Source organism: Nothobranchius furzeri, chromosome 2, assembly GCF_043380555.1.
Source record: "Nothobranchius furzeri strain GRZ-AD chromosome 2, NfurGRZ-RIMD1, whole genome shotgun sequence".
In the NCBI taxonomy this organism is placed as follows: domain Eukaryota; kingdom Metazoa; phylum Chordata; class Actinopteri; order Cyprinodontiformes; family Nothobranchiidae; genus Nothobranchius; species Nothobranchius furzeri.
This window is the reverse complement of record NC_091742.1, coordinates 64,313,082-64,341,078: the sequence shown is the minus strand read 5'-3', so window position 1 is coordinate 64,341,078 and position 27,997 is coordinate 64,313,082. Positions and strand designations below refer to the sequence as shown.

At 45.7% G+C, this 27,997-nt stretch overlaps 1 protein-coding gene across 6 annotated transcripts; it reads right to left on the bottom strand.

Moving 5' to 3' along the window:
• Nucleotides 1-24: 24 nt before the first annotated feature.
• als2b (alsin Rho guanine nucleotide exchange factor ALS2 b) lies at nucleotides 25-27,997 on the bottom strand. 6 transcript variants are annotated; one of them, XM_054747591.2, is made up of 35 exons: nucleotides 27,830-27,994; nucleotides 27,421-27,481; nucleotides 26,978-27,123; nucleotides 25,869-26,806; nucleotides 25,298-25,637; nucleotides 21,873-22,047; nucleotides 18,594-18,690; nucleotides 18,441-18,518; nucleotides 18,143-18,352; nucleotides 17,862-18,033; nucleotides 17,604-17,793; nucleotides 17,464-17,529; nucleotides 17,222-17,384; nucleotides 16,928-17,059; nucleotides 16,730-16,858; nucleotides 16,591-16,614; nucleotides 9,735-9,805; nucleotides 7,982-8,048; nucleotides 7,708-7,898; nucleotides 7,572-7,637; nucleotides 7,404-7,502; nucleotides 7,165-7,329; nucleotides 6,978-7,089; nucleotides 6,824-6,901; nucleotides 6,625-6,758; nucleotides 6,382-6,546; nucleotides 6,189-6,306; nucleotides 2,653-2,810; nucleotides 2,413-2,529; nucleotides 2,151-2,327; nucleotides 1,980-2,037; nucleotides 1,837-1,898; nucleotides 1,607-1,756; nucleotides 1,364-1,460; nucleotides 25-1,293 (listed from the first exon to the last, which is right to left on the bottom strand). In XM_054747591.2, the coding sequence occupies exons 2-35, from the start codon at nucleotides 27,438-27,440 to the stop codon at nucleotides 1,255-1,257; spliced, it is 5,004 nt and encodes a 1,667-aa protein (XP_054603566.2). In that variant the 5' UTR covers nucleotides 27,441-27,481; nucleotides 27,830-27,994; the 3' UTR covers nucleotides 25-1,254. The 6 variants fall into 6 exon arrangements, with proteins under 6 accessions (XP_054603566.2, XP_054603564.2, XP_054603563.2 ...); XM_054747589.2 differs by having other exon boundaries at nucleotides 6,189-6,546; nucleotides 27,421-27,553; nucleotides 27,830-27,997; XM_054747588.2 differs by having other exon boundaries at nucleotides 6,189-6,546; nucleotides 27,830-27,997.

Below are 27,997 nucleotides of genomic sequence, written 5' to 3'. Positions count from 1 at the left end.
GAAGATTCAAGTGTTGGAGTAGGGGGGGTCCACCATGTTTATTGTCCAAACTCAGGAGAAAACAACCTAGACTTTTACAAAACTGTAAAAGAGCTTCATGTGCGGGAAAACTGCCGACTTAACTCCAGAAAACAGTTTAGCTTCAGCAGCATTTTGGAGTTTTTTAAACCGTGCAGACGTTTTCCGTAAACAAAACGCAACAAACACTGCTGATGACAGACGGTGCAGCTTGAAGCCTCCACCTGCAGCAGCAGCGTCCCATCTGGCGACGACGCAGCTAAACATTTAACTCGTTCTATTACAGAAACAAGATCTTTTCCGTTTATGTTCGATAAAATCTTCAAATAGAGGTAGGCTGTTCTCACCGGGTGCAACTAGTCGAGTCTGATTGAGTGCACCTGAAAGGAGCAGCCATGCTTTCTTCAGACGTGCCATTCACTAACGATCGGTGTCAGTACTTAGTAATCTGGGGACGGCTCAGATTGTCTTAAAACAACATGTTCACAACCAACAGGGCCAGAGACGTTTTGAACGAATGAAAGAGAATCTTTTAGAATATTTGAGGTGAAAATGTTTTCATATTTCTTCAGCTGGAGTCAGTCAAGTCAGGAGCACATTAAAAAAGAAAAAAGGAATTCTTGAGAGAAAGAGCAAAGTTTTCAGTCGGTTTTGCCTTTTGAAGATGCAACTGAGGGTGTGACTGCAGGATCAAGACAACTTCACATTTGCGCAGGACTGCATCAGTTACAGTCCTGGCAGCTTTAAACGTTTTAAAAGGAAAGAAGGAATAAAACTGTTTTTCATGGGGAAATGCATTCATGCATTTGCTTTTTGTTGAGGGGTTGTCTAAAGAGGATTAAACAAAAAAACAAAAAATAAAAACAGACAAAAACCCTGAAATTAAGTCTGTTGGAATTAGATTTAGCTCCCTGCAGAGGTCTCCACCAGGGGGCGGTAAAGAGCAACAACACGAGTCAGTCTGAAAGGAAAATTACATCTTTTTTTCTTTTTAGGTTAAAAAAAATCCTCTTGGCAGAAATTAATGTCCGGTTTACTTAGACTCCAGCGTCACACGATGTGACACCAGCTAATGACTCCGCCCACATCAGGACTACATAAAGGTAAAGTGTTCTTAGCTCCGGATCAGTCTCCATGACAACAGCAAATAGAGCTGTTGGCGCATGATCCTCTGATTTCACCGAGCCCGGGTCCATCTGGCGCTGAGGGGACGGAGGAGGAGGAAGCTCCATGGTCCTATGTGATCTTCTCATGCTGGATCTGGTAGTAGCACGCCTACAGGCAGAAAAGATGGAGAGATGAGGAGACGAGTGCGGAAGCCCAGACCGTGTTGGAGTGTTGCTACCTTCAGGGTGGTGAACATGATTCCGTGCTCTCCGTGCTGAACGCAGGGATCCATCAGGTCTTCGATGAGGCTGACCTCTGACCCCAGGTTCCTGATCCTGAAAGGAAAACCAGAATGAGCGTTAGTCTCGTAACGAGGTGCTCACTGTACTCTGGGTGCTTTTTCACTCATTCTCCAAACTTTTTCAAGACTTCTGCACACATTTAGTTATTTTCAAAAAGGATGTTTGGACGTCCCGCTCACCGAGCACGCAGAACAACGTAGAGGAAGACGGGAAAAAGGTCGTCCATGGACCACAGGAAGTCCTGCTTCAGCAGCGACTGCACTTCCTGTGTGATCTCCTCGAAGGTGATCTGGATCACTTGCAGCTTGTCAGACGGGGTGAACGTTGTGCTGCGAGACAAAACAAGAAAACCCTTGTAAAAGATTTTACCAGAGGTTCGGTTTAATGTGAGCGCTGGGCGGAGTCGTACCTGATCTGCTGCAGCGTTTCCACCGCAGAGGCAAAGCAGACATCTTTAGTGCTGGAGATGACCTGCAGGACATCACAAAAACAGGAGGCTCTGAGTTGCATCAGTCGCTGGTTTGAATGTTAATGGAAAACAAAACAAAGTACCTGCTGCGTCTCTCCTAAAGAAGAAAGGGAGGATGGGAAGGAAACGGGCCAAAACTTCCTGAAAATGAGACACAATAAGTGCAGTTAGGATGTCGGACTCTCCTGCAGCTACTGTCCACAGAGAGAGAGAGAGAGAGAGAGAGAGAAAGAGAGAGAGAGAGAGAGACATACTGTTGGACGCCCAGGAAGGCGAGCAGAGCCAGGTCGGGCTGCTTGTTGAGGCGGAGGACACACTCCCAGTACACATCGTCCTCCTTCTCCTTCTCCAAAGCGTAGAGGGTGAAGAGTGGCGGGTAGAGGCGAGGCAGCAGGACGGGGAGCAGCAGAGCGGAGCTGCTCACCACACGGCTGGAACACACACGGGGGGGGGGGGGGGGGGGGGTTAACCAAACACACACATGGGAGGGGCTGTTGAGGCAGCACGGAGCTGTACCTGGGTTTAGGTGACTCCATAGGGGAGTCAGAGGGAGTCTGCTGCTTCTGGTCCTGCAGGTCTTCTGTTGGTTCAGGTATTACACCACCCTCTGCTGGAAGGTCTGGGAACAGAAATCTAGGGAGCAATAGGAGAAAGAAACAAGAGCCTGTCAGGAAATCAGGTTTCTCACCAAAGTTTGTTGACTCAGACAGCGTAGCTTCAGGTGTCAGACACTTATTGATGCAGTATCTATCTAACCTGACAATCTGGAAAATTCTGTTGAGGTAGGACTTGATCTCGTTGACGGCCTGCTGCAGGAGGCGACGGTTAGCTCCGACACCGACGTACGTCATCCTGTAGACCGCCACCAGGGTTTCCAACAGCCGTCCCAGCGGATGGAGGGGGGTGTCGCAAGCCTGTGCAGAAACCCGTGTTTCAAAGTGGTCATTTGTCCAGAACTCTCCGTGGCCACGTTAGCATGCGCACAATTAATCAGATCAAACGCCCAATCAGATTAAAAAATTCTGCATGTAAACGCGTCAGTCGGAATATTCTGATCCGATTCAGCCCGATCGGAATGAAATGTCAATCCGATTGAGAGAGGTGGTTTTGTCCGATCATTATTCTGACTGACGTGCATGTACACAGCCATTCGGATTGTTGCAGTAAAATAACGCCCCACTGCACACGTGTGCAACAGCCAGCGAGCCTCCCCGTCGTCATTTAGACTACCCGACTTAAAAAATGACGCCTAATTAATGAGTGCCGGCTTTTAAATACGACGGCAAACCGTCACCGTTTCGGTCATTTCTAATCCAGAACTTGCATTTTGTGGAAGTGAAATAAAAAATCTGATTATTGCACGAATCATTCGACAAACGTGTTCAAGTCTGTAGTGAAAACACGCAGATTCATGGTGAGGTTTTCAGCACGGATCCCTGAATGCAGCAGCCGTTTCTGCAGCGGGTGGATGGAGACGTGCTGTAAAGAAGACAGGGCAACATCGGTTACACACACCTGGTTTGGGTTTACGGAGGCTGATGTGGAGTAGAAAAACATCCTCAGTAAAATGTTCTGGGCAACTTTCTGTGTAAAAGCACGTCAACGCAGCTGAGATGAGATGTGGTTCGTTTTAGGGCTGCAACAAACGATTATTTGGATAATCGATGAATCGGATGGGGTCTCGACACGATCAATCGATTAATCGGATTACATGGGGAAATTTTTTAAAACTGCTAGGGAAACGTTATTTCTCTCCTTCCTTCACTTTATTTAACACAACATTATTAGACAACAGTTCAGTAGCAGAAAAACAACATGCCATCACCTAAATTGTCTTATAAGGTGTATAGACAGAGACCCTAAGCTACATCTATCTGTGACCTAAAATGCTTGGTCCAATTAAACAGCTTAAGGGCAATTCTCATCTGTTTTGTTTGATCTCATCTGTAGACATTTATCATAACTGGGGATGTCAAACAACTAATTTTTAAATGTAATTAAACATAGGCTGTGAATTAATCAAAATTGATCACTATTTCCAAAAATGACTGAAAAAATAAGTTGTCCCACACTCCATGGAAACTTTCAGAGAATCCACAAATAGTGGCTTTCAAATGGTTTTGTTACTTTCTGCAAGTTTAGAAAAGCAGCAGATGAGACAGCATGTCTGATAATTTAGTTTTTCATCTGATAATATTAGAACATGTCAGTAATGCCTGAGGGGCTTTTATAAACACTGTATAACTAACACTACTGGAGAGGGTATGAATTACACAGAGGCTTCTGGGGAGCCCAGTTATGGGGGGGGGGGCATTTTGCCTTGGCCCCCAAAAGGTCTTGAAACGGCCCTGGGTGTGTGACTGAGTGTTGAAGGTGACCTGAATAGTATCAAATTTATAAATATTACGTGTGTAACTTATTGTTTTATAGGTAAAAACGTGTAGTGGAGATAAATCTACCTACATTTTACTTTTCAACACTTTGTTTTGTTTTGTTGTTTTTATTGAACTATTTTCCTGTCCTGTCTGTCTCTCATCTTCCTGCATCTCCTCTTAATTCTCCAGAAAAACTGCTGCCTGGATTCTTACTTTTTCACCTCATCAGTTACTTCTGAGCAGCTCAAAGGGATCTCCTGACTGCAAAGCGCAGAGCGTGTTTTCGATGCTGCGTGAGGTGACATCACCAAAGCACAGGTGATGAGCTCCGCAGTAGCAGAGCGCTGCAGGCACAAATAAGACAGAAAATAGACAACATGTGCAGACATGAACGATCGTGTGCTAATTATAGATTTTTGGTTGCGCCACTTTGAGAATGGACCGTGCGCTGGAAGCAGCTGCCTGGATCGCTGCGCAACAATGCGCTGTGCCGCTCTCTGTGCTCTCTGCTCAGAAGAGTACAAAAATGATATAATATAGAAAACTTTTTTCTGGCTCCCCTACTGGATGTGTAGGATATACAGCTCCCCCATAATTCGATCCCTGCTCCTGGATGAAAAGCCGGACATTTTCATCAATACAAGAACCCGCAGTCCGGACGCGCCGGACAGAGAGTGAAAAGTGGACACGTCCGGGGAAAACGGAACGTACGGTCACCATAGTCCTCATAAAGCGGGAAATTATAGATACAGTATTTTGCTTGTGCCCTGGGCCCTTTAGAGTTCGTGGGCCCTGGGCAATTGCCCAGTTAATCCGGCCTTGGGCGGAACCGGTTCGCAGCAGCGCGAGTCCCCCCCCACCCCCGCTCATCTAATAAGCGTCGCGCTCACGACTTTAGACTCTTTTGTTACGAGCTTAGGGCATGTCTAGCCTGTGTAATAATCCGGGACTTGGATGATTAACTTTTGAAAAGTTTTTAATTTACCCGGACACAGAGTTCTCTCCTTCCTCGCTGATGATCCCGACATGCTTGCGTTTAAGACGCTGCATCATCCCGTGCCATGCTAAGTCTGACCTAAACGTTGCAGGTAACGCATGTCTTCGCTTGATTTAACTGAAAATGCTCCCAAACTTAAAAAGGTTTTACTTTTTTGGCTGCTTCTGCCATGTTCCTCTTCCAAACAACTGCCGGTTCTCCCTCGCGCTGATCTGTATGCGCGCAACGGCTGGCGGGAAGGGGGGGCGCTTTTGGAAGAGTTGTGCGACACAACGAATCGATGACGCAATTCGTTGCCAACGCTTTTAGTAATCGATTTTCATCGAATTTATCGATTCGTTGTTGCAGCCCTAGTTCGTTTATTAACACATGATGAACACATGATGAACACGCGATGAACACATGATGAACACGCGATGAACACATGATGAACACGTGATGAACACATGATACATGATGAACATGTGATACATGATGAACACGTGATGAGCACATGATGAACACGTGATGAACACATGACAAACAGGTGATGAACACATGATGAACACATGATGAACATGCGATGAACACATGATGAACATATGATGAACACATGATACATGATGAACACGTGATGAACACGCGATGAACATCTGATGAACACATGATGAACACGTGATGAACACATGATGAACACGTGATGAACACATGACGAACACGTGATGAACACATGATGAACACGTGATGAACACATGACGAACACATGATGAACACAGGCTTCCACACTTTCTGAACATCTCCTGTTAGTTTGAACCAAAATGTTCTCAACAGTTTCAGCTGATTGTCACATTTTATTAATAATTAACCACAACAGAGCTCCGTAATACCCCCCCCCCCCCCCCCCCGGCTTATGTGGACATCGTGATGACAGCTGAACTCACCTTGAGCAGGTAGAGGCGGATGAAGTGGTACCTCTCCATGGTGACGGGCCCTTCATGATCGGGGACAATCTCTAGACCCTCCAGGGTTCTACTGTGACTCAGAGACAGCGTTTCTGGACTGAGACACAACAAACTCGCGTTATTCCAGACATTTTTATTAAATGTCAGGTTTGCCTGACTCCGAGGGTTGTACCTGTCCAGCAGGTGCTGCCGGTTGGTGGTGAGCGCCTCAGCGATGCGCTCCCAGGCCGTCCGGTGCTCCCCTCGACCCGGTGCCTCGCAGCCCAGATGAGTCCAGCACTCCTCAAACACAGCACGCCATTTCTCCTCCGCAGACACGCACAGACGGCCCAGCTTCCTGTCATGACACCGGAAACGCATCAGCTACAGAAGGACGAGTAAAAGAGAGAGAGAGAGAGATGGAGGGAGAACATACACGGCTCGGTTTTTGTCCTTGTCCGAGTCGAACAGGTGAGGTTTAAAATAGGAGCCTGTCACTTTAAGGCCGGATCCCCACTCGCCGCTGAAGGAGCCCTCCAGGTAGTCGCCGTTGGCCATGGTCAGGACACCCTGGGGGAGAGACAGGAGGTGTAAGCCCACACCTACGATGAGCTCATCCAGCAGACACCGGTTACCTTCCCACTGAGGGTCCAATCGTCTGAGAACTCCCCCTCATAGGTGGTGTCGTCCTCTGACAGAAGGATCCCCGTCCCCTGAGACACACACAGCCATTTTACAGTGAACCGTTTTAAACATCTGGCATGTCCGACTGGGGATAGACGTCCCCACCATCATCTTGTTGTCTTTGAAGGCTCCCTCATAGTAAAGCCCAAACTGCGTGACGACGACGCCGATGCCCTGGCGCTGGTGGTCCTGCCACATCCCCATGTACTTCTCTCCTCTGTCGGGAAACACAAAGCTTCAGAAACATGACCTGGACCAGACAGCCACACTGAACAGAGGAGGCTTCGTCTACTTTGTGATGTCGTCAAAGACACCGTAGCCGGTCTTCTTGTCCTGCAGCCACTGGCCGATGAAGACGCTGGGGGAGGACGTGTTGAGCTTCCCGCTCCGCAGCATGCCGTGTCCGTGCCGCATGCCGTCCTGGAAGCAGCCGTCGTACACTTCCCCGCTAGCGTACCTGCAGCGGGACGGAGGAGGGGTCCTCTAGCGAGCTTCCGACACTCAGGTAAACGCTTCCACACCTGGACTCACCTGTAGGAGCCCAGGCCATGCATCTTGCCGTCCTTCCAGTAACCCTGATAGTGGTCGTTCTTGTTCAGCGTTTTATTAGGAGCTACAAACTCCCCCAAGCTGCAGAAAAAACACGCACAAGTCAGTGTTTCAGGTCGGTTCCACCTGATCTCTGGGGGCAAAACTCACCCATCTTCTAGTCCATTGTTAAAGGAGCCGGTGTAAACTCTCCCATCGGTCCATTTTAACACTCCTCTGAAATAAAACCACCAGAAAACAAATCAAACGTTCAAATGGATTTTCTTGGAATGAAACCGAGTCCTACCTGCCGTGGGGCTTCCCAGCGACCCAGCGCCCTTCGTACGTCGCCTCCTTCAGCCGACCTTCTTTATAAAAGGTGTAAGAAGCCGTTCTGGAGATCGGCGGCTCTGACACCTGACCCGCCCCACCCACGTCCTGCCCTGCCCCGCTCAGAGCCTGATCCACGGCTTGGTTGATGGCACGAAGCCACTTGGACTGGAGAAAAGAAATAAACACGCGGCAGCAGGTGAAGAGCTTTTACGGTAAGTCTGTTGGGACAAAAATAAATAAACCTTCACCTTCTCTGTGGCAGACGAAGCAAGCAGGGTGAACGTCTCCTCAGGCGTGATCACCTTTAGCCCGTGTCTACACACCAAACAAACGGGTGAGTAAATAAATAACTAAATAAATCACACAGTGATTGATGAAAAGAACTGAATTTTTTGAAGAAACTTTGACCAGGGCCAACGCAGCAAACATCAACGTTGTGACACTACACAGAAATGTTAAAGCCGCTGCTAGTGGCTCATTAGTGTCGCCATGGTGACCGACTGTGGCTAATTACCAAAAAAATTCCCACCAAGCCACCAACTGCAGTGTATGATGATGGCTAACGGTAACGGCCCGTGGCTCATTAAGGTCCCTACGGTAACCACACACCTGTCTCTCTCTCACCACCCGGTGGGAACCAGACAGTTTTGACTTTTCTATAGTAGAAGTTCCCAACCTGGGGTCCGTGGCCCCTGAGGGGGTCCCCACATTTTTGTCTCTACTGAGGTTGTATTTGTTAGATGTATAATAACAGAGTTTTAACTCTTTTGTCTTTATATGTCTGAGAGGTTGAGGACCAAGGAACTTTAAGACAGGAAATTATCTCTGTCTGGCCCCAAAACAATTTCTAATCAGAATCTGGCGCCCTTGAGCCTGCAAGGCTCCAATGAAAACTCCCCCTCAGAAGATATGTGGAATGTGCCGTCGCTATGGCAACTCAACTCTGTCTCCTATCCCAGCCTGGGCAGGACAGCGGGAAGGCCGCTGAAGCGTCCAGGGTCACTGCAACCCTCCAACCCTCAATGCTCCTCCCCCATCCACACTGAGGTGACATGCGCTGCTTATCGTGGCTGTAGGAGCTGAAGTGGAGATAGTCCCAACCCACCCCCCCACCTAGTGGACACTTGTGTTTGAAGTCTGTTGCATATCTGTCTGAGGTGTTTTGTTTTGCAGAGCAAAGCTGCCCTCCCGGTGGAGGGTAACTCTGAAGTGCCTTTTTTTCCCTCCACCTGAACCAATCCTCATGTAACCCCTCTTATCTCTATTAAGGTAGCGCGACTCAGGGTTGCGAATGACCACAGTCACCAATTCTTGTCATGTGTCTTGCCCATGTCTGTCTGATCTCTGAATTGTGTGTACTGAAACTCTAATTTCCCTCTGGGATTAATAAAGTATCCTTGATTGATTACAACTTTATCAAATCAATCAATCAATCACTTTTATTGCGTTTATGCGGGTAGGAGTCGGGACTGGGGCTCTACTACTTTTCTGTAGTGTTTATGTTGGAGATGCAACAAGCTACAAGGACCCGTCGCTGCCGGCGCTGAGCAGAATATTTGGAGCTACAGCAGAAGTCTGGGTGAGAACTCTCTGGACTCTGAGGGGGTTTGAGAGGAAACCATCAGTTCCACAGCAGGGAGAGACGCAGCAGATGGAAGAAGAGACAAATACCTAGAATTTGATGAGTCATTTGCATTTGTGGTATGAAATAATACAAGTTTGTATTTGTTCAACACAAAACTTTCTGTGAGCTAAATGTTTCTACTGAGAAGTCTACCTGAGACTGCAGCTAAAAGGGGGCGGGGATTATTCACCTGGTTCACCAAAGCTTCTCTGTTGTCTATGGAGACATGTCTTATGATGTTTCATGGCATATTTCTACCAAAAGCCACAGCACTGAAAAACACGTTCCAGTGTAGACTCAGTAATTTTTTATTTTACAGCTGCAGGTTGCAAACACTGCTCTCCGTGTGTGTAAACGGTCCGTTTTCATTTACGTACAGTCCGGCGTCGTCCTCTGGCGTCGGCTCCACCCACAGCGTGGCCAAGGGGAAGATGTGATGGGTGGAAAACTGGATGGAAAATCAGAGAAAAGGGAGAACATTACAGAATTCAACAAGGAACATTAATACAATTTTATTAGAACACAGAAAAAGACACAAACGCTCATGCAAACGTTTCCACATTCATTCATGACCACTGGTGTTTTCACGTCAGCTTTTCTAACTTTTAGAGTCTGAATTTGCTCCGTAGACTGATTTATGGGACAGTTTTTATAACCTAACTAAAGGAATAACAGTTTTGCATGGAGGGAAAATATCCACCAATTATTGGACTGTTTGGTTTAGTTCATTAATAAATATTCCTTTTTTTCCAGACATGGGCGTCGCACTCGTGGGGGATGTGGGGGTTTCAACACCCACACTTTCCCAGCCGTTTTGCTCACCTCCACACCGGTCTGGTTTGGCGCTCACTCCGTTTGCCTCATCTCCTTCCCCTCCCTTCTCTTGAGAAACAAGAGGACGGAGGGAAGAGCTCGACTGAATTCATAATTCTACATCTTGACATTAGCTGTACAAAGTCTGAGTTTGATAAAGTGAAGAACAACAATTTGCAGAGGTTAGTAACAGGCGCGGGGCCAGGTTGTCATTTGTGGGCGGGCCTTAATAAGCAGTGACTTAAGTGAAGCAGGCAGGTCGCGCTAGAGAATTTCGTTTCAAAGGACGTCATAAATTTTTCCCCGTCATTTTTATTTCTAAAATATGAAGTAAAAACTCACAATTTCATTTTCATTCACTCGTCATTAATATTCAGTCTACACCCGTGCGTTAAGTGGACCGGCACCATGCATTACCTGCACTTCTAATATTTACCTCTCAACGTAGGACTCTTTCATAAGGGTACATGCACACCGGTAGTTTTTACGGTTATTCATGCGGCAAAATCTCCGACATTTTTGAAAAAAAAAAAAAAAAATGGATATATATATATATATATATATATATATATATATATATATATATATATATATATATATATATATCCATCTTCAATCCATCTTCCAGTAAAAGCAAAGCATCCAGCCCATCTCTCCAAATGCGTAAAATGTGCATCACAGCCGCTAGGCGTGCCACGCGCACCGTCAGCTACGTCAGCCCAGACAAGAGCAGAGCAAATAGAGAAAGAATAGAGGATAATTGTGTCTGGATGTGGATGGAGATTACATTTTACAGCAGCCTGATCATCGTTTAAATAAACCATCACCTGTCTTCTAGTCCACGCTATCAGCATTATTTTAATTGGTGTGTGTGTGTGTTGTGTGTTGTGTGTGGTGTGTGTGTGTGTGTGTGTGTTTTCCACTTCAAACACTGGTCTAACCAACCAGACCAGCGTGTCCAGTAGCATATTAATGTTACACTTCATGTAGGCTAAAGGAACGTTTCACCTGCCGTGGCCCGGCCGCTTCTGCTCCACATAAACTTTGTGCGTAATCAAATGTCTCTACAGGTGCTTTCTGAGCTGCTATTCTGCCTCAGACTGGATGTGTCATGCGTCTCCATATTAGAGATGGGAACAAGCGCTATTCAGCCAAAGTTTCATAATCAGCAAACATTTTTCCAAGTGACACATCCCTCAGAGAGACCGGGTTTCCAGGCCGTTTCAGTGGGAGGAAATCTTACCGCATGCGCCGTGGTTCTGCACTACGCTGCGAACCCCTCTACAGATTTTCAGCTCACTGTCCACCGTGTGCGCTCCGATCCGCGCTGAGCACAGTGTCCAGTATAAAGCTCTGATGTTCTGATGGGAATCATTTCTTGACTGATGTTACCTCCACGATGTGCGTTAACGATTAAAATGTCAGCTCATCTGTTTGTGCATCAGTGTGCGTCGGGGTAATTCTTTCAAAACAACCAGCATCCTTGAGTTTATCCATCAAAATAAACAGTCAAATGGAAATATCTGTAACCTGCTCCGCTACTATGGAAATTAAACTAACAAGATGAATAACATGAACTTATTTTAGGCACAGACAACATCCCCCACACTTTCGAAAAGCTTGCAACGCGCCTGTTTCCAGACCAGCTTTGATTTAAGTGAACATCATTTATTCAACGTATAATTAAACAAGTTGGCTTACTATCATGACTGCAAATTTAACCTTTACACAAACAACTAGGATCCGACCGATCAGGGTCATCAACAGTATCGGCTATCGGCCAAAAAGACGGCCGATATGGCTGATATTGTGCTACCTATCCAGCAGATGGCACCAGCTTTATGACTCGTTGTGTGGCTCCACTCCTTTGAACACAGATTATTGTTTTGGTACTTTTTTTTTTTATTCTTCTTATTTATGTTTCTTATGTGCAATTATTTCCTGTCCAGGGTGAATAAGTTCACCAAGTGAACTTCCACAGAGTGTTACTTTGTTACAAAGCACACGTATTACGTTTTATTTATTGCTGCATTTTTATTATTTTAATATTCTTATAGGGATCTTCTGTCCCTAAACGTGTGTGTTGTTAGATTCCCCAGAGTTAGCCAAGTCAGAAAAAACATGTTGTAACCAGTTGTTTTAGCATAAAGCAATGGAAGGGAAGGCTTGCATTCACCTACATAAAAAAACACTACAACGTATGTGAATTAACTTACATTGTTTTATGCTAAACTAAGAAAACCAACTGCTGCCAGATCATATTGGGCTGGTTATAAAATGCTTTTTCTGACATGTCAACTCTAGGGAATCTTAAAAAGACACAATTTTACTGAGTGGTGGAATATTCCTTTAAGTTAAAACGTATTTGTGGAAAACACAGTTTACAAGAAAAAACTTCAATGTTAGATTTATGCTGTGACTGAGGCCTAGTCCACACGTAGCCGGGTTTTTTTTTAAACGAATATCCGCCCCTCCAAAAACTTGCATCCACACCATGTCGTTTTAAAAAAAAAACTGTCCACATGTACCCGGATAAATACGTTGTTAAGGACATGCCAGACCTGTAGGCAGCAGTACTTCCCTCGTTCTTAACCTCGTCCTTCGTCTGTGGTCTTCCGCAAGGAGCAGTAATTCCGCTTGCAAAAACAAACAAGCAAACAGCGCTTGGACAATTGATAAAGCGAGCGCAGCTCTGAGGGCATCCATGCTGTCGGCTAGAGTAAACACAGGTCGCACACGTGATGTCAGCATTTTTTTGTCGCGGAAAGTGACGTTGCGGACCTTAAAACTCCGGTTTTGTCCGTCCACACGCAGACACCCAAAATGGAGAAAGCGCAGATCTTCACTTTGGCCGGAGTTTTTAAAAAGATCCGTTTTCGTGTGAAAAAACTCAGTTTTCGTGTGGATGACAGGCCAAAACGTAGAAAAATATCTACGTTTTGGCAGATCCCCAGCTACGTGTGGACAGGGCCTGAGTTTGTGTGTTCTGTTGTTTTTGATATCTGCTAAATAAATCCTATTTGTATTACTTGGAAACCCTAGTGAGCTATTGAGACAGTTCTTTGGTGTGTAATGGAGAAATAAGTTTGCATCAAAAAGGCAGAGAATGAAGGGTTTGAGCTTAAAAACATTTTTAATTCTTTTTTTCTTGTGAGGGAGATTTATCGGCCATTATATCGGCCTTTGTTAAAAGTTTTATATCGTATCGGTCCCAAAAAAAAGCATATCGGTCGGGCCCTACAAACAACCAAATAATAAAAAGCACCAATCATGCAAGCACGCTTTTATCACCATCCACCAACACACTTCTGCTCAGAACAATTACAAATCTGGCGTCTCCCTGCTGGGTGTTTCTGCCGATTTTACCATCTAGGAACAATCTGGACATCGTGGGGGGGGGGGGGACTGAAATGTGCAGAACTACTACACAACAGAACTCAACTTTGAGCCACAAAGAGGGAAAAAAGTAAATAATTTAAAAAAAAAGTGGAAAAACACTACGGGGATCAAGCAGGAAGTAATTCCTCTACAGCTGTTGGTGCTTTTATTTTGAAACCAGCAGCTTAAAGAGATAATTAAAATATTTATGTTTCATGAGTCTCACGTGGCTAAATGAGCAGAATTAAACTTTTGCAGCTTTAATTGCGGTCAGCTTATCGTCCCGTGCAGTCTCTCACAGGTGGAAAGCAACAAGAGGTCAAAGGTCAAAATTCAACAAACAAAAAATGGTTTGTTGCAGTTAGGGTCCCTTTCACAGTAAAAGCTTATTTTTTGAGTAAATTCACAGCTGAACTGATTTTATTTTTTCCTACAAATGGATTTGTACCGTTCTGTTAAACAAAACTCAAATGTCGTACGACAAACTTTAAAGTGACAAAAGTAACTATAGACATAAACATTTTTATCCATGCTTTTTATTTTTTTTTCTTTATTTGTACTGTTGGCAACTTAAAAGCCAAGTCTGCTTTGCATAAGGGTCTTTTAAACATTATTTTTGTAGTTAAATGTTAATATATGATCATACAACTAACATGTTAGCTAGAATGTTGCTTTACCCACCTAATATTTTCTTACAAAAATGGCTCTTATCTTGAAATATTTTTAATTAAATAAAGTTGAACAAAAATATATTTAAATATTTATTTTAAATGTGTTCTGGTTCCATAACGCCAGAAACACACCAGCTGCGAACCGCCTTGTGGCTGTCCGTGGCTCCCCTGCTCACATCAGGTGAGAATTTTCGACGAGCGCTTCTGCTCACGCCTGTTTTCCAACCCCACCCCCGTTCCCTTTCCGAGTGTGTGTGTGTGTGTGTGTGTGTGTAACCAGTTTGCTCCGCTTGTTGATATCAGAAACTGCACTGATCCTGCTGCTGTTTTGTAGACCAGTTCCTTTCTAAAGGGTTAATAACTTAGTGTTTGTGGTAGTGTACAATGCTATTGTATAGTTACCTTTAAATTAAATGAATTTGTTTGTAATCACATTGATTAAATCCGTCTTTTGCTGTAAAAACTGTATATAAAATTATGGGCATGCTGTGTTTCTCCACAGGAGTGTGTGTGTTTGTTTATTTTTATCTCTCTAGTCTGTTTAGATACACAAAAAAGCTCACATTTATTAATTGCAGTGTCTTATTTTGAAAAATCTCTATTTTGCTAAATTGCAAAGCTGGGCATACATCGATATTTTTAAAATATCGATATAATTTTAAACAAGATATAAGATGACTTTATATCGATATAACTGGTCAAACTGCTATGCTAACGATTAGCCACTACGCTAGCATTTAGCCACTATGCTAGCGACATGTTGCCCTGTCTCGAAGCGGTTATTACGTGTATTCTCACAAGACTGCTCAATCGGAGAGCCTCTGGGTAAATGTGCTGCTTTAAACGTTGCATTTGGCGTCCTGATTTTTAATTATTTGGGGACGTTCAACACCAACGGAGTTCTGTTTATCCATCCTGCTTGTGCGGAGACGAGCCAAACCCCTCCGTCCTCTGTGTAATAGGAAACATCTACAGATAGTGGGAGTGGCCAAATTACCTCAAACATATTGTAAGGGTTTGAATAGTAAACTATATGGTAAAAGTTTTATTCTGAAGGCGAGCTCAACGGGTGAGAAATGTTGTTCTGGTTTTTTCTGCTCTGGTTTGCTATGCTAGTAAATACTCAGTTACGAGTGATTCTGTTGAAAAAGTTAAGAGTTTGTAAGGCATGGGTTACGGCGACAGAAGCCCGAAAATAATACTCATAAAAGAGCAACCAGAGACTCTGAGTCATTACAGTATGATCGCTGATATGAGCCAATACTGTTAGACTCCAGCCATGTTTGCCCTGATTACTAATAGCTCCACTTCAGTAGAGGCAATTACATCATCATACATTTAGCTTAACATGATTAACATGAGGTATCGGATCCATAACAGAGGGATTTACATTTTAATGGTGGAAACTAAACCCATCGCACACTGCTGCCAACTAGCGGTCGGTGTTGGAATTGCACCAAAGGAAAAGAAAATACACAAATGTTTGCATGTAAATTCTTCCAAAATTAGACAAGGCTTTTGAATATTTATATAATATTACAGGAAAAAATATCAGCATATATTGTGACATCAATATTTTCGATACACGGCTTTAAATATCGATAAAATATCGCTGGGGGGAAAAATCACGACATATTGCCATATCGATATTTTCTTACATTCCTACATCCTGTGGTAAAATTTGGTTACTGCAACCACTTTAAATTACTGGAGCTTTTTGCTGACCGTCACCAAATTACAATTGTGAGCGCTGCAGTATTAGCTCCTACGAGGCACGGCAACCCCGCACTCACTAAAGGTAAACATCGTTACATCCCTCCGTCCTTTGTGTTGAACGGAGAAAATCTTATAATCCCCGCAGCTGGATATGAAATAAGATTCAGTATAACCTTCCTTCTAAGATGACTGAAACATTAGACTCAGGGATCGCTTGACTTGACCTCATCCGCTGATTCTGATGAGTAAAGGTAGTGGAACGATCAATGCGCAACTCTGGTGTGTCCTCCTTTTTTCTTAATGCATCTGTAAAGTACCGGATCAGGACTCTATCGGCAGATTCTTAAAATCAAATGACTCGGAATCGGATCGGGAGCAAAAAAAAAACGTGATTGGAACATCCTTAATTAGACTCTAGGGATTTTCTCACTGTAAAATTCTCACTATATTCTTACATACTGCACCTTTAAAGTTTTAACATGGCAAATTTTGAATTTTAATCTAAAAGGTGTTTATATCACGACTCTGGCATCATCTGATGGACATTTTTACTTCTGATGTAACAGAGACGTTTTACGACACAAAGGCCCAAACTGACAGAAGATGGAGGGTGGAAGGAGGATGGGGGGGGGGCTAACGATGGCTGCATACTTACAGGATTTTTATGGGGCGCCACGCCCTGACAGCACAAAGGCAAGCACACACAAACTTTTGAAACACATGAGGTTAGTGTTGGTAGTGAAACTAAAGAAGAAGTAGAGGAGGTGAAGCGGGAGCAGGTGCGTGGAGCTGACCTGTGCGTGGATCAGAGAGTCGTTGAACAGGATGAACCAGTTGACAGAGAACCTGCCGGCGTTCTGCAGGGTCAGAGATTTGTTGCTGCTCTCGTAGATGAGTCGGCGGTGGGGCTTCCTCAGCGAATCCTGAACGGAAACAAAAGGTTTCAGCAACACCAGAGAAGCCCGGAGGGCTGGAAAAAACAGTCAGTTCACCGTCATTTTCCCTGGAAAGCTCTTCCAGAAGTGGGATGTGTACTCCGCCTCCTTTCTTTTCCTCTTCAGCTGCAGGGTCAAAGCTTCAAACTTGGAGCAGCCGTCCTGCAGCTTCTGATAATCGTTGGAAGACTAGGAAAACGGAAAAACGGGAATTTTACAATCGTGACATCAAAACTCCATCAAGACTCCAGGAGGTTCCACCTATGCACATTTTTATTATTTCACCCGTATCAACTGTAAATATAAAAAACCCAAACGACTTGAGCTGATAGAAGTCAGTTGTCTGCGTACCACTTCAAAGCAGGTGGCCAGCTTGAGCAGCAGCCGGCCGTATTCATGCAGATGGAGGTTTGGGAGGTAGAAGAGCGCCACCAGGAGGTCAGGCACAGCCAGGTTCTCCTCGCTGCTCTCAGACAGCCTCTGCAGCGGCTCTGGGATTTTCCCAAAGACGTCTCTTTACAAAGCCAACATCAGCCATTAAAAGTCAGACAGTTTTCAGGCGTTTTTGCATGTTTTCTTGGGAGAATACTCACAGCGACGGTTTAATCAGAGCCTGGAAGCCTCCCACCACGTGGAAGTTGCCGACAGCACTGCAGTAACTTCAGACAAACGCACGTTTCTAGATTAGTTTTCTTAAAATCAGTAAAACGAATCTGCACCGAGTCTGACTTACTCGCTGTAGGAGCTGAGGAAGATGCCCACGTGGTCAAGCATCAGGAGGCCGCTGACGTCCCGGCCTCGGCGCAGATTGCTGGTGAGACTGACCGCGTGCTGACCGGTCAGGTGACACAGGACGCTGAACCGGCCCGCCAGCGTCTGCAGGAGCTCTAGGGTCCCTTGGCCAAGCGTCGAGCTCAGAGACTCTGGAGTCAAACTTCAGTCAGAGACGAACTCGAGACAAGCCGACAGGTGTCTAAAAACACCCTCTCACCCAGCTCCAGCAGGGGGCGTATGACCCGAGACTTGATGCTGCACAGCCTGCAGTAGAACTTCCTCTCAGCTGAAGCCAGCTCGTGGAGGCTGGCGATGAAGCCCATCACGTTCCTGTCGGAGAGCGCCACGCACCGCCGACCGCCGGCAATCACGCTGCTCACATAACCTAGCTGGTGGGCAAAAACAGACGTTCAGATCGTGAACCAGCTGGCATTAACGGAGCTCTCGTTAGGAAAGGTTTTTCTCCCTGAACCTGGAATCATCTCCGAGTGTTCTTACGTTCATACAGAAAGGTAGCAGAACGGGCTGCTGGGTGTAGCTCCCGACCCGATTCTCCTCCTCTCCCTCCTGAACCGCCTCCTCGTCCTCGCCCTCCTTCACCTGCTGCCCGCTGTAGTAAATAATAGGCTGGATGCAGTCTCCGTCTGCCAGCAGGAGGGTGTGTCTCTCTCCGGCGCTTGCATCCCAAACCCGGATGCCTTCAGAGAGCTGAGAGGAAAATAAATAAATAAATAAACAACACAGGTCAAAAAGGTCGTTGGCGTCACAAGGGAGGATCCGTCATTGGCTTCCAAACCTTAGCGAGTCGGGGGACGGAGCTAGGGGACTCCATGTGACCGAGCTGACCGGAGCTGTTGCTGCCCCACGAGAACACCTGGAGGGTACGAACACAGGTGTGTGGGGCATTTAAAAGCTAAACACCATGGCGGAGGGCTGGAGGGATGCTAACCTGAGACTGAGCCGTCAGAGCGAGGGAGTGCTGAGCCCCCGCCACCACCCGGACCACCTCCTTATTGTTCAGACTCTTGATGCAGAGTGGCTGTAGCCTGGGAAAACACACACACACACACACACACACACAGGGACAAAGGTCAGAGGTCAATAACGGCTTTAAAATCATGACTCATCAGTGAATTAAACAGATGGAGCATGACGAGCTGTTTCGGCTCTAAACCGGGACGCGTTTACTGTACCTATGAGGTAATCCAGTGAGACCCGATTACATGAAACCTGCAGCTGAACTCCACCAGGTGGAGATAATGAGATGCTTTTTCAACGTTTCACCAGGAATCAGACGCAGTTCGGGTCCTTTTAAAGTGCATTTCTCTGTAGTGCTAGCTAAGTGAGCTAACGGCTAGTTGTAAAGCAGTTTTCTTAAGGTGACTAATATTTTAAAAGGCAGAGCAGCTCACGTTATTTCATGAACCGGTTCTCTCCCTGTGGGTAGTCACGTGGATTCATCTGATTATTTACAAGCATAAATGTCAACATCAGCAGGAGTTTAATATTTCTGTTGTTTAGACAAATGACGTTAGCATAAGTCATGGCTGTGCTAAGGCGGAAGCAATCCAAGTTGGCTGGACTTTTACTAGCAGTTAGCTCATCAATCTTGAAAGACAAACCAATTTCTTCAAACTGAGGCTGTTCAGGAAGCACATGTCTAAATGGCATTGAGGCACTGCCATAAAGTTATAAAACAGGAGAGAGGGAGGGGGCGTGGCTTGCTACAAGCCGTTAATTTTTTACACGTACATTTTTGTTCATAAGGAGATATAATGTGTTTCTGAAGTAAAGTACAGTGCTCCTGTAGTACTCATTTGTTTTTATTGCATCTCCAAGAAACCTTTAGTTTCAGGCTGTTGGCATTAAAGAAAGTGATGAAAAAGTTATTTTTACTGAACCAAAGTGATTAAAGTGATCTGGTGCAGGGTGGGAGCCTTGCTGCTGCCCTGCTCCAACACCCCTGATTCACTGGTTGAGCCACTCTGCCCGTTAATCGCCTGCTGATTAAAACCAGGCGAGTTGAAGCAGGGAAACAACTAAAGCATGCAGTATAGCGGCCCTCGAGGGACCAGGACCCCTAAAAGTAGGGCTGGGCAATAAATCGAAAATGCATCGTCATCGAAATTTCTGACTCTTATCGGGACAAGTTTTCCCAAGTCAATAAATTATGGGCCATTCCCATCTGTACCGGGTCGGCCCGGGCCGGGTAGCCCCAGTCGGCCCCAGCCTGGCCCGGTTGATTCCACACATCCTTGCCTTAAGCCCATGTGGGCTGATTCTACCCACCAATCAGAGGCTTGCTCTAATGGAAGGTGTGAATTTGCTGTCAGCAGTGGGTGTGTTGGCCCTGGTCGGCCTGAAGCAGACCCCCTCGAGAAGAGGGCTGAGAATGAGCCTTGGTTGGCCCGGAAAAATACCAGGCCACCCAGATATGTAAACAACCTACGCTACCCGCCCGGCCCGGGCCGACCCGGTACAGATGGGAATGGCCCATTAGATAATAAAAAATGAGAAGATGTGTGTAGGTTGGCAGCGTTCATGTCCCTTTAAGAAGCTGCGCCACCTTGAGTCATGTAGAAACGCGACTGAACGTAAAACTTGTGACAGCCCCATCTAGTGGACGTTTGTTTCTGCGCATGCCTGTAGTTATCGTCCGTTTATCGTTAGAGGTGAAATCCTCAATCAGGGTTTTTCCTGGCTCAAACTGAGGCAGAGGTGGTAGCATCCTCCTGACCGTGCGCCAGCACGTGCGTACTCTGTGCATTCAACTGCCTCAATATTTTAAAGGCTAAACATTATAAAAGGCTCAATAATATGCATTAGATTGGTGTTTAGTTCCCTTTTTCCATCTGATATTTATAGATAAAATATATTTAAATATTTGACCTACATTTCAGTAACATTTTAGGTTTGTATTAATAACACTCATCTTAGTCTAAATAACACATAAATTTATCCAGTAAAATATAATGCATTTCATTAACATGCATTTGTATTGGAAATGGTAATAACGTTTAATTTCTGCTGCTAACAATGTAATGTTGGCATGTCTATTATGCACGGGTTAGGGTTGGGGGGGGGGGGGGGGTCAGTTTTGCCTTGGCCCCCAGAATGCCTTGAAACGGCCCTGGGTGTGTGACTGAGTTTTGAAGGTGATCTGAATTGTATCAGATGTATAAATACTACATGTGTATAACTTTTTATTTTATAAAACGTGTAGAGGAGATAAATCTACCTACATTTGACTTTTCAACACTTTGTTTTGTTTTCTTGTTTTTATTAAACTATTTTCCTGTCCTGTCTGTCTCTCATCTTCCTGCATCTCCTCTAAACTCTCCAGAAAATCTGCTGCTTGGATTCTTACTTTTTCACCTCATCAGTTACTTTTGAGCAGATCAAAGGATCTCCTGACCGCAAAGCGGAGTGCGCGTTTCGATGCTGCGTCAGTGAGGTGAAATCACCGCAGCACACGATGAGCGGAGCGCGTCGGGAACGATTAAAAGACAAGAGTACCAGATGATATGAACAGATATGAACGATCACGTGTTAATAATGTTTTGTTGCCACTCCTTGAGAATGAATCGTGCGCTGGACGCAGCGGGCGCGCCAACGATCAGCGCCCTACATCCTCTCCACTCAACAGAACCCCGCTACGCTGAGAGTACATAAATATTGTAATATAGGCAGAAACTGGATCTTTCCCTGAAAGATATCTAGCCCCCATAACTCGATCCCTGCTCCTGGATGAATAACCGGACATTTTGATCAAGGTAGGAACCACCCCCCACGGATACCCCGGACAGAGTGAAAAGTGGACATGTCCAAGGGAAGTACGTATGGTCAGCGTACAATAGCACCAACCACAGATATGTACCAACTAGCCACACAAGCTATTTTTGATCTTTTTCTGCAGCGGTTTTAGTGCTTTTCGGCGCACCGCTGCAGATACAGCGCCCCTGTAGTGGCGCAACGCTGCCACTGCAGGTAAAATAACGTCCATATAGCTGGGGGCAGAGTGAAATCAGGCTGGGGCGGCACAAAAATAGCTGGAGGCAGCCGCCTAGTAAATTTGAACACAGGAAAAGCCCTGCCAATATATGGTGATATTGATTTGAAGCCATTTTGCCCAGCTAAAAGTGATAGAACAAGGTACTTGTTTTAACTGCTTGTTTATTACGTCTGAGTTTGAGTTGTAGTTTGTGTCCGTCATAAATTAAAGTCCCACCTGGCCAAGGTGTCGCCGTGTCCCAGCTGGCCGTGCTCGCTACGCCCCCAGCTCCACACCTCCGTCTGCAGGGACGGCAGCACCTCCTGGTCCTCGGGAACGCCTCCTCCCATCGGGGTGAGGGCCAAGGCGCGCATCCGGGGACGAGCGGCCTTCCTCAGGAGCCGGGGCGACACTGCAGAACCACAAAGGGATTCGCCAAGTTTCTAATTCATCATCTACTTCAGCGATTGTTTCTCAGCTCTAAGAAAAAGTTAACTCATGCGAACGATCAGCCGGGTCGTCGAAGGCAGCAGACGGGACAAACACACAAACAAGCCTCTCGACATCTAAAATAACAGTTTCAGTCCCTCATTAGGCTGCAAAAACTGCAGGATTCTTCCATCAATATAATAACCACACTTGACCTTTTAGGCGAAGAAATAAGAAGCTGTATGTAAAAACTCAAACTAAACCTTGTCCCCGATTTTCATTCACGCAGAATCCATCTTTCTGCTCTAATAACTCCAATTAATCACACCATGAGTCTGCAGGATGACATCACTTTGCCACGTGGAACTAAAGTGATCATTTCGTGAATGAATGAGGGATTTTCTGATAATAAAAAAACCAGCCTGTTTTCACATCGATTTTCCACACAGAAACAGCAGAAAGTGTTTTTAGAGTCATTTCTCGTCAGAACAGATTTTAAAAACACATTTGTTAGAAAAAAGGTTGTTTTTTTTAATAGGTACATTTTGTTTATGTGAAACGGAAATTCTCCTAAAAAACACATGGTGTATTGATCTGTAGATTGTGGTGAACAGATAACGTGGAGGACTTTAATCCCTTTGATAAAAACAGGACATGCAAACTGACTGCAGGTCAGTTTTAAATTATTGCACCACATTTACAATAAGTATCATTATTGTTCATGTTTAGAGAAAATCTAAGTTACAACATGATCATTTATCTTTTAAGTTCATAGCAGAGACAAATTAATTTATATGAAAGTACTAATGTCCTAAAAATGATTCATTTTACATATTTATAGCTTATTTATCTAAAAAAAACAAAATGTGAGAAAAGCTGATGTTAAGAGTGCATTTCTATTATAATCCTGACTTTTATACCTTTTCAAACCTGAAAATTAAAATATTTAAAAAATTCTAGTTTTAAATGACCTTGTGTGGAGTAGAGGCGTCTAGTATCGATATGACGTAAGTAAGATGCAGATACGCTCGAAGGATGCTGAGAAAATACGGGATTTTGGTCAAAAAATGAGAAAGCCCCGCCCCTTTTTGGAGCTCTATATGTCAGGTAGACCTTCCTGTAGAAACATCAGAGTTTAAACGGGTCACAGAAAGTTGGACTTTTCATGGCTTAACTGGTGTTTCGACTTCTTTGATGCTTTTTACACAATCACCTTTTAAGTTGGAGGTTTTCTGGAGATTTTACACGCCACACACTCCCACTTTAGAGCTGTCTAACAGCTCCAAAATATTTGTTAACTCACTCTTATTTCCATAAAGTTTTTTGTAAATAAAACTTCAAAATGTGGACATTTTAGTCTTCTTCCACCCGCTGTGAGACGAATGGTTTACTCTCAAATCTCCTTAGAGTCCAAACATCCAAACTTCCACAGAGTTTTATTAGCTCCATAATTCTGCACTAAGCCTGAAGTGTTGGGGCTTTAAACTCGCCAAGTTAAAAACCAGTGTAACCACGGGACCCTTCCACTGCTCAGAGTTCACGTGTGTTACCGTGATGATCTAATGAGCCACAGATTGTCATCACGGTGACCTTAAAATGCTATCAGCGGTTGTCATGGTGGCGGTAACGTACGGCTGGGCAATAGGGCTGCACAATATATCGTAAATATATCGTTATCGCGATATCAGCATGCACAATACGCATATCGCAAAGAACAGATAAATATCGTAATGAATGGTCAGCTCAAATGTTTGCTACACATGATGCATTCTGTCAAATGAAAGTATTACGTTTTTTTTTTTTTAACAAATCAAATAGAGCTCTTCACCCATTTGGCCAATTGGGTGGGTTCTCAAAGGTTAGAGCCCCGCCCCCAAGGTGGACAGCCCTTAATTTTGATGGTTAGCAAACACCTGAGTTAGCTTAGTTCTGCTCTTTCTGCCGATTCTGCTTCTCCCGGGATCCACGGATTGCTTTTTCTTGTTTATTTTCTTTTTCCCTTTCCTTTTCACGTGTTTTGCTTTTCTCATTTTTATAACTTTTTTTTTTATTTCTGATTATTTTAGTTCCTGAGTTAAGTTTTTATTCATCGCAAGTAATATCGCCATCGCAACATTAATCACTGTTATCGAATATCGCAGGTTTTCCTAGTATCGTGCAGCCCTACTGGGCAATAAATCGAAAGTTTATCGTTATCGGAATTTCCGATTCTAATCGACAGTTTGACCCATGTCAATAGATTTGAAAATGAAAAAAGAAACAATGTGTGAAGGTTGTAGACATTCGCGTCCTATTAGCCATTTTTTACAAAACAATGAAAATTACTGCAATCTTACTGGGTGATGGTGGCACAGGAATTAAGTGCTCGCCCAGTAATCGGAAGGTTGCAGGTTCGAGTCCCGCTCAGTCTGTCGCTGTCATTGTGTCCTTGGGCAAGACACTTAACCCACGTTGCCTGCTGGTGGTGGTCGGAGGGACCGGTGGCGCCAGTGCTCGGCAGCCTCGCCTCTGTCAGTGCGCCCCAGGGCAGCTGTGGCTACATCGTAGCTCATCCCCACCAGTGTGTGAATGTGTGTGTGAATGGGTGAATGACTGTGTTGTAAAGCGCCTTGGGGGGTTCCAGGACTCTAGAAGGCGCTATATCAAATACAGGCCATTTACCATTTTACTACCAAGCGAGGCGAGACAAATGCCGCAAAACCTGCACACCGTCATGCCGGCACGGCGCATCTCTGAGACACACCATTACAGTAATGTTACGCTGATTTACCGACATGGTGTGTCTCGTAAAAAGGGCTTTTAATTAGAGGCCGACCGGTATACGTAATACATGTGACAGCCCCATCTAGTGAACAACTTTTGTCGCTGCGCACACCTGTAGTTTTCGTTCATCGTTAGCTGGATAAAATCCTCAGTATACTGCGATATTGATTTTAGGCCATATCGCCCAACCCAACTAATTACATTACATTTCTGTCCATCTTGGTTCTCTTTACACCGTCTGATCAACTTGAAATCATTTGGTTTCGGCGTCAAGACACAGATCTGACGTTGGATGGTCAAGTCGCCGCATCGGCACGCTTGAGTCCTTGTCGGGTTTTGACGGATGTTGCGAGACTTATGACACACAGAAACTCCCAAGCTGTGAATGAAGCATGCCATGACGTGAAGCCAAACAAGCCAGGAGAGAGCAAACACTGACGTCCACCTGCACATGTGCGAGGTGTACTTACGCAGAAGGCCATAGGAGGAGGATAAGACGTGAACAGCGTATCTACCCTGAGAGAGGAGTCCTGGCAGCGACAGGCGGCGCCTCAAAACCTCCGCCTCCTCCTCGTGGATGTCCCCCGTGCTGGAGCTCTTCTTGGCCTGGACCGACTCCTCCCGGCGGACTCGCTCCGCGGTGTTCTCCCCGACTCCGCTTAGTGCCTCGGACCGTGACGGCAGGTAGAAGTTCATCACCTTTTTAAGGGACAAAGCCTCGTAGGTGGAGGCGACGCGCTCGCCCACTGCTGAGGCGCAAGAGGCCACCAGGCTGTTGAGAGTGGAGGAGCTACGACCTCCAGAAGATGGCTGGAGTAGAAACAAAAATGAGATGCATCATCTATAATCTTCCTTCCCGTTTGGAAGCAGCAGAATCCTACTTTGAGGTTTCTTATTTCTGGATCTCTTCAGATCATCTGAATCATTTGAACAAGTCATTCTGGACTCAAACTTCACAATTAAAACGAAAAATAAATCAAAGAGACCGAAGTTTATCTGGGAAAAAAAGGTTTTGTGTTATTAAAGGATGCTTGAACTCACCGTCTTTGACTCTACTTGTGAGCAGTCCGACAGCTTCCTCAGGTATTCCTTCACCGCCTGCTCATCGGGATACGGCGACCCTTTGGCGGCGGCAGCAGCTTTAGACTGAGCTGCATCCGAGCCTGGCTGCAGACCGTTAGTTAGTCGTGTTTCTGATTCCTCTGGGTTCAGAGCACCGTTGAGGTCAGAGGCCGGGTCTGTGTGTCCTTCAGTTGCAGGGGCTGCTGGGATATGGGAGAAGGCGCTGTAGGAGGGGAGGACCGGCTCAGATGGGGAGGATTTGAGACCCTGGGTGGGAGCAGTGGCCTCAAGCCTGGCCTCCCCCTCAGTGGTGTCCCCCCTCAGAGGACAGAAGTGGCTGTCAGAGATGATGACGTGGTCCTCCTTGTCCATCATGGTGTACAGCAGCTGGTTACACTGGTTACATTTGTCCACGGGGGGACGCTGGACGTCCTGCAGACCTGGACAACGGACCAGAGCCAGGCTGTGTGATGCCCCGCAGGCCACCTGCAACACGCACCTCCCCACCAGCTGCTCCACTTTCTGGGGTTTCCAGACAGGAAAGGCAGGGGCGTTCAGACCCAGCTGACACCCGCTGCCCCACGCCCACACCTCCCTCTGGACCGACAGCGCCAGGCTGTGCTCCTCCCCACAAGCCAGCTCCAGAATCGGCACCGTTTCTGCACCGCCAGCTTCCACCAGGGCCACCGGTGTCGGGTTGGGGACGGAGCTGAGACCCGACAGGCCACACTGTCCAGCTCTGTTGTCCCCCCACATGTGGACTCCGCCGTCCTCCGTCACCGCCCCGCTGTGGAAGCTCCCTGCTGCCACGGCGACCACCCGCTGCCCACTGAGCGTGTTCTCTAGAGTCGGATTCATCGCCTCCAATGCTGGACTCTGTTTCCATGGTAACTCCCCGAAACTGTACACCTGTCCACCTGAGGGGGAACCAAAGAGGAAGAACACACTTTTGGTGTTTTGGCTCATTATCATGCTGGGCCAGAGCTTGACCCAAGCTTTCTGCCACTGGACGGAGAACTTAGCGAATAACTTATGTGCTTCTCTTATCATATATTCTGTTTTTGCATCAGAACACGCCAAAGTCTCACCCTCCACCAGCAGAACTCCATGCTGCGCTCCCAGAGCGGCCTGGAGCACCGGCCGAGGAAGCAGCAGCCTCTCCGGGGTGATGCTGTAAGAGTAGCCCTTCCAGGTGTGGAGGAGGCCTCGCTCACCTGCATCGTCATCTTCAGAGCTGCAAAACACACCAGTTTTTTTACACTTGCTTTGATCTTCAGATACCTGGAGAAATTTCTACTTTGAGGGACAACTTGGAACTATTTGACAAAACAGAAGAGAGTGGGCGAGCGGCTGCTGAAGCAGCAGCTTCTTTCACGCTCCTGCTCTGCCTTCATCTAAACAACAGTTGTTTTGTGGGGGAAAGCAGAAGTGAGCAGAGCTCCATCTGTAGGCGATGTCACATGGTGATCACATCCAGCCAGCCCGCACCAGCTGAACTGGATTATCCCCAGTCTGGTCAGGAGGCACTTACCTCCTTCTCTGAGGGTCCATCCGTTGGCTTTATGTCTTCATCCTCAGGACTGCTTCTGTCCCTGAATCAGCCACATTAGCAGTCAGAACAACGTCATAAATAAACACCGCCTGTTTACTGACTGTTCCTTGAACTTTAGAGGAAAGAAAAAAGCAAATGTCAAAACGAAAGTAATTCATTTCACAACTTTAATAAATTTGGATAATATTCTAATTATTTATGCCCGTTTTAGCCCTCCTTAGCGAGATAAAATGAAGATACAATTAATAAAATGAGTATAAAATCTATGCCAGGTGTTTCCATCTAATCCTGCTGGTTAGCCAAGCAAGCAGCTAGCCTGTAAACTAACCCAAACCCTACAAATCTGACCGCTGCTTTTATTCTGGATTTAACGCTTCCTCTTTCTTACCAGTACGTTTTTGTCCAAGCCCCGTTAGTCGTCCACTTCTGTCAGTGTGAAAAACACGTCAGTAGAGCTGTTAGATGGTAAGCAAACAGCGGCTTTTCTCTGCTGTTTGCTAGCGACAAAGATCGTCTCTAAACAGGATGAGCAGATCTGTAGCGGCAACCGGAAGGG